This window comes from Gekko japonicus, unplaced genomic scaffold (assembly GCF_001447785.1).
Source record: "Gekko japonicus isolate JY-2015 unplaced genomic scaffold, Gekko_japonicus_V1.1 scaffold2022, whole genome shotgun sequence".
NCBI lineage: Eukaryota > Metazoa > Chordata > Lepidosauria > Squamata > Gekkonidae > Gekko > Gekko japonicus.
In genome coordinates, this window is record NW_015162011.1 from 1,561 (window position 1) to 7,924 (window position 6,364).

General features: G+C 49.3%; 1 protein-coding gene across 1 annotated transcript in view; it reads left to right on the forward strand.

Moving 5' to 3' along the window:
- The first annotated feature begins 449 nt into the window (after positions 1-449).
- LOC107105493 (Fanconi anemia group I protein-like) overlaps positions 450-6,364 on the forward strand; it is a 22,842-nt gene continuing 16,927 nt past the window's right edge. The window contains exons 1-3 of the mRNA XM_015405477.1: positions 450-552; positions 5,323-5,405; positions 5,914-6,030. Of these exons, the coding sequence (XP_015260963.1) occupies positions 504-552; positions 5,323-5,405; positions 5,914-6,030 (249 nt within the window). The 5' untranslated portion in view covers positions 450-503. The remainder of the gene's footprint in view (positions 553-5,322; positions 5,406-5,913; positions 6,031-6,364) is intronic.

Here is a 6,364-nt window from a genome sequence, read left to right on the forward strand (position 1 = left end):
CAGAGTGCTTAGCCATGTGTGGAATCTGATGTACCTCCTGGATGTGCTGCCCACATGAAGAGTGCAAACAGTGGGGGACTGCAAACCAGGGAGCTGTGCTTTCTCCAGGCAGGTCATGAGACAGTCAGCAAGAACAGTTTTAGCAAGACCGTTAGTGAATGGCCACAGTCACAAGCTGTGCTCTGCCTGTGTAAGCCTAAATTGGGACACGTTGAGTGGAAGGAATGCATGCGTGCAAGGAGAGAAGGTGCATGTCTGGTTCATTAGTGCTGGGTGTATGATTTGTTCAGAGGGCTGTGCTGGTTCCTAGGCTTCACTCTGGGCCATCAAGTGTACTGGAGCACCCAGTCTCCAGGGGACTATCTTCTCTCCCCCCACCATATAGAGTCCTACTCTGGAGGTATACCTCGATCCCAACTGCTGCTGAAGAATCAGGGAAGAAGGAGAAAAGCAAGAACATCTCACTGTTGTGCTTGGAGGGCTTGCTGCGGATCTTTCACACAATGCAACTTCACTACCAGCCAAAGCTCCCCCAGTTTCTACAGGCCTTGGGTAGGCATTTGTGCTGGTCTTGTCTGAATTGTCTCTGTGGGTACTGGGAAGCTGGCCAGCAGGCTTGCTCTTAAAACTAGGGATGGGCACAAACTGGGAAAATGTGGTTTGGTTCGTGGCATGTGTGGTTCGTGAACAATGGAACATCACAAACTTTTTGATGCTAGACGAACTGTTGAGGTTCATGATGTGATAGAATGCCCCCTCACCCCCCGGCATGCTAGAGACAACAGACTCACAGGGGATCTCTGGATGACTCTCCTTTACCTGTCTTCAAGGTTTGGTGATGATTGGATTGACAGGGTCTGAATTACGACCCCCCAAATAAGGTGCCCCCAGGAAAGTGTTTTCTGGGGAAACAACAGGTGCAGGTTCAGGAGTGTATAGAATGGATCATGTGCAAGCTAGAGAGACCAAATTTGCAGCACTTCTCTGGTTGACTCTACTTGCCCTCCAAGTTTGGTGAGGATTGAATTTATGGAGTCCGTGTTACGGCCCCCCAAAGAAGGTGTCTCCATCCTCCATTGTTTCCAATGGAGGAAGAAAAACAGCAAAAAAGCAAGGGCAATAGAAGCTCAGCTGAACAGATTCAAAGTCCCCAATAATCTCTGCAGTGGAAACTGAAGGTGGGGGACATTTTTGGAAGCCCGGCAGAACCAATGCAATATGCCCAGCAGAACCAGTGCTACTGTGGCACTGGAAACCCAACAGGACTAAGGTCAAGCCAGGAAAGTACTGTTGGGGGAAATGTTCAAAAGTGTATAGAATGGCCCTTATTCAAGCTTAGCACACAAAATGCCCAGGGAACCTCACCCTGCTGCCCGCTTCTCTATAATCTCTCCAAGTTGGGGGGAGATTACATATCTGGGGTCCCAGTTACAGACCTCCCAAAAAAGGTCTCCCCAGTGCTCTTTCTGGAAAAAACAGCTGCAGAGTCTATGGAACAGCTCAGGAACAAGCCAATGACCCAAAACTCATAGGGAAACATGACCTGGGAGGGAACCTTGGCATGCCCCCCCCCAAGCCAGACACTGGAAGCAAGGCAAGCATTTCCCCCCACGCTCACAGCCCCCCCAAGTCTCCAAAGGCAGGTTCCTAAGGACAGACATGACAAAAAGACTTCTGACAGGGGTCCCCAAAGTTACCCCAGAATGACAGCTTGGCAGGCACCCCAGCCCCACCAGACAAGTGGAAATCAGAGTTTTCCATTTCAAGAGATTAGTGATGGAAACTGTCTTGCATAATAAAGACTGTACAGTTTCTTGCCCAACTTAGTTTTTATTGATTGAAGAGTTGACGTATGTTCATACATGTCAGAGTCTAGGTGCAAGCTGAGTCAAAAGGCCAAAGTCAGAGTCAAGATTCAGTCCAGAAGGTCAGTTACCAGGGAGCAGAAGGTCAGTTCAGAGCATGGTCCAGAAAGGTCTAGCAGTCCAAGGCTGTATACAGGAGCAAGCAGGTCCGATATCCAAGTCCAAAGCCAGTCTAAAGATCACTGAAGTGGAGCAGAATCAGGAGCAGTGGTCACAGAGTCCACTGGGTGATGACTTTTTGCTTCCACAGCAGGCAGTCCCTCTTGACTGGCTTTTATAGGCATCTGTTGCAAGGTCTTACTTGCAGCCAACTGCTTGGGAGTAACCCTGCAGCTACTCATCAACAAGCAGCTAGCATTGGGCCAGGAGACAGGCGCTTTGTTTTCTCTCCTGGAGTTCCATTCTAAGCCTTTGTCTCTGGTGCTCAAAGGGTGTGGGGGAAACTGAAGGGATGGTAAGGACCAGCTGGGTTTCATCTGTTGAAAGGGGGCTCTGCAGCAGAACTCAGCTGTGAACTCTGATAAGCCTGCAGTTCATAGAATCAGAGTTGGAAGGTACCTCCAGGTTCATCTAGCCCCCTGCACAGTGCAGGAAATTCACAAATACCTCCCCCCCCATCCCCAATGGGTTCTGCTCTATGCCCAGAAGAGGAGGGGGGGAACTCTTCCAAGGGTCCCTGGCCAAACTGGCCTGGAGAACAGTTTCTTCCTGACCCCAAAGTGGCATTCAGCATTTCCCTGGGCCATCTGAACAGCACTGCTGAGTCTGTGAACTTGGGCAGATCATGAGAGGGAGGGCAGGATGACCCTGGAGGTCCCTTCCAACTCTATGATTCTATGACTCACCTTGTTTTTGGCGAGATGATCACTGTGGGTGGCCCCCCTTGTGGAGAATATAGCTTTTTGCCAGGTGTGGTGGCGATGGTCAAGTCTCAGGTCTCCAGAGTGCAAGACCAAACTGTGCACTTCACGGCAGACCTGTGGAGCAGCCAGCAGGATTGTCTGGACACAGGAGGGGACAGTCTTGCCACCGGGCTACAAATATGTTCTGATACATGTGCAGGGGATGGGTGCAGACCACACAGCACAAAACATCACCGCTGTGTGATACAGAGAAGCCTGAGGGAGTGGGTGGGCAGTGGCAACCTTGTCTCTGTCACAGACACTGGCGCCAGTATGCTTGCAGAGTTGACGTGTGTGCACCTTGAGGGCTTCATTTGTCTGGCGCGCACGCTTCATCTGGTGGCGAATGACACTCTGGGGTTTGGGAGCACTGTCAGGGCCACCTGGGACATGACCCCCCCCCCCCCGAGATCCGATTCTTGTTTGAGACCTGCCGGTGCCTGGCCCCGTTTCGTGTTTGAGCCCTGCCGGTGCCTGGCCACCCGGCACAGCATCAAGTCTGCTGTGTGAGAGGCAGGGGGAGGGGGCCACCATGACTGCGCATTTGCGGGAGCAGAAGAGCGCTGTACAGGATGTCATCTCCATGGTCATCCTGCACGAGGAAGAGGAGCTCAGCATCATCTCCAACAACTGGCTGATCTTCCCCCGAATGGTACATGTCCTCAACTCTAGACCCGGCTGAATTGGCCAACTATCGGCCGGTGTTTAATTTGCTCTATTTAGGCAAATTGATTGAGAGGGCGGTGGCGACACAGCTTCAGAGCTTTCTGGATGACGCTTCTGTTCTGGATCCACTCCAGTCCGGTTTTCGCCCTGGCCATGGGATGGAGACGGCGCTGGTTGCCCTTACTGACGACCTCCGGAGGCATCTGGATCGAGGCGGTGTGGCGGCACTGTTGTTGTTAGATGCCTCAAGGGGCGGTGCTGTCCCTGATGTTATTTAACATCTATATGTGCCCCCTTGCCTAGATTACCCAGAGGTTTGGGCTTGGGTGTCATCAATATGCAGATGACACCCAGCTCTATCTGATGTTGGGTGGCCAGTCGGACTCCAGCCCAGAAGTCCTTTACTGGGCATTGCAAGCCGTGGCTGGTTGGCTCATGCTGAGTCAGCTGGAACTGAACCCGGCAAGGACGGAGGTCCTGGACCTGAGTCGGGTCGGTTCAGGTCTGGGGGTCCCTCTCCCAACCTTCGATGGGGCACCTTTGGTGCCAGCGTTGGAGGTTAGGAGTTTGGGAGTGCTCCTGGACTCCTCTTTAAGGATGGAGGCCCAGGTGGCAGCCACTGCCAAGTCAGCCTTTTACCATCTTTGGCTGACTTGGCAGTTGGTCCCCTACCTTGACCACGATGACCTGGCCACAGTGATCCATGCGATGGTCACCTCGAGGCTAGACCACTGTAATGCTCTCCACATGGGGCTGCCTTTGTTGCAAATCCGGAAGCTGCAGCTAGTGCAGAATGCTGTGGCCAGGCTGCTGATGGGTCTCACTAGGTGGGACCATATCAGGCCTGTCCTGAAAGTGCTGCACTGGCTGCCAATAGCATACCGGGTTTGCTCCAAAGTGCTGGTTCTTACCTTTAAAGCCCTATATGGCCAGGGTCCGGCATACCTGAGAGACTGCCTTCCCCCATATGTTCCCCCAAGGGTACTACGGTCAGGGATTTAACGTTGACTGGTAACCCCAAGCCCCAAAGATATTAAATTTGCTGTTACCAGGGCCAGGGCGTTTTTGGTGGTGACCCCTACCTGGTGGAACGAGCTCTCGAAGGAGATCAGGGCCCTGCGGGACCTTATGCAGTTCCACAGGGTCTGCAAGACGGAGCTCTTCCGCCAGGCTTTCGCATAGGGGCCGCTGCCGCCACCACCACCAATGGTGGCGAAAACATTGGGACTAGGAACCACCCTTGGAAGTTCCACCATGAATTGTATGGCACTGACACGGTGGGATTGGCTTGAACTATCTACTAGACAGTATCACCCCAAGGGGAGGATTTAAGGAAATGACTGATGCCATCAAAACCACTCAAAGACCTTTACAGTTACAGAAAGCACTTTATTATTGTTATTGTTATTATTCATGATTTTATTGTTTTATCTGGTTTTATGCACGGGCTTATGCCCCTTGTAAGCCGCCCTGAGCCCGTTCGCGGGGAGGGCGGGGTAAAAATGCTTAAATAAATAAATGAATAAATAAATACTCAGTGAAAGAGAGAGAGAGATTGGGCATGGATGTGGAGAGGGAAGGAACAGTCCGTGTATGTGTGATTGTTTGTGTTAAGTAGTATAAGGTGCTATAGTTGAAAAGCAGGATATAAAATAAATATGTCTGAGAGCCTTGTATTGCAAAGCCATAACTACATGACTTTTCCAAAGCCTCAGCAGAGTCTAAAAGATGTCAATTGCTTTTCAAAGTATATTTATTTATTTAAATATTTATATCCTGCCTTTCCTTGTGGCTGAAGTGTAGTATGTAGATGCTTTTTGTTCAGCTGTAATGACTCTTTTCTGCTGTCCTTTTAAACCTTCTTGCTGTGCTTTCATTCTTCATGGTAGATCCTGCCCACGAAGATGGAGAAGAAGAGGCAGCAGACATTAACGTCACTGCGAAGGCTGGATTCCTGATCCGACAGTTTCAGGTTATCAGTGGAAAAGCTGCCTTGATACTAAGCGGCTTGAAAGAATACCCCTCTTTTCTTAATACTTACAGAGATCTAAAGATAATGTACCATTGGGTCCCATGCTAGCATCCTTCTGTAGAATGTGCAAAACATAATTTTTCTGGAGAGCATTTCAAGGAAGGGGGTATTTGTAAATGGTTTTTAGTATATTTAGGTACCTTGAATTTTGGAGTGTCTGTGAGCAACATGGGCGATAAAGGAAGTAAATAAATAAATAGAGCAAATGGAAGAAAATATTTGCTGACTTTCCAGAGGGAAAGTGAGAAACAGTTAAAATTAAATTTAAATAGTTGAAAATTAACAAGCGATTAACACAGCATTAAAAAATTGGGATTCTGGAACATCCATGTTCTCAGCTCCTCCGTCTACTCAGGCCAAGAAATGTGTAGCTCGTCCTTCTCTGATCGTGTCTCCAGCAGGGGTGTTTCTGCTCACAGAGTGTGTCCTTCCCTTTTCTCCCTCTCAGAGGTCTCTTGTGAATCAGTTCAGTCACTCTGAGGACGACTTCAATAGCAAGGAAGCCCTTTGGCTGATCTCCGTTCTGACGACCCTTTCCAAGCTGCTGGAGCCATCCTCCCAACAGGTACAGACATGGCTTCTCAGGAGGGCAGGGAGGGCTTAGGCATTTTATAGGCTTGCTTTCTTAAAGACAAGGGCAGCTTACCAACTTCAGAAAACAGTCTGCAAAAACCAAAATGCTAATAAAATCTGTTTTAAAAGAATGCCAACACAATGCAGCATCAGAAAAACGAACCCAAATTAGAGCTCTTATTTTAAGAAATAAATAAAGCTGTGGGTTTGCCGTGAGATCAGGGGTGGAAAATGGTCAGTAAAAGTCAGTTTTTTCATCTTGGTCAGTAATTTGTCAGTTTTTTAAAAAAATGGTCAGTAAAGTCAGTATTTCTTTGATTTTTGTG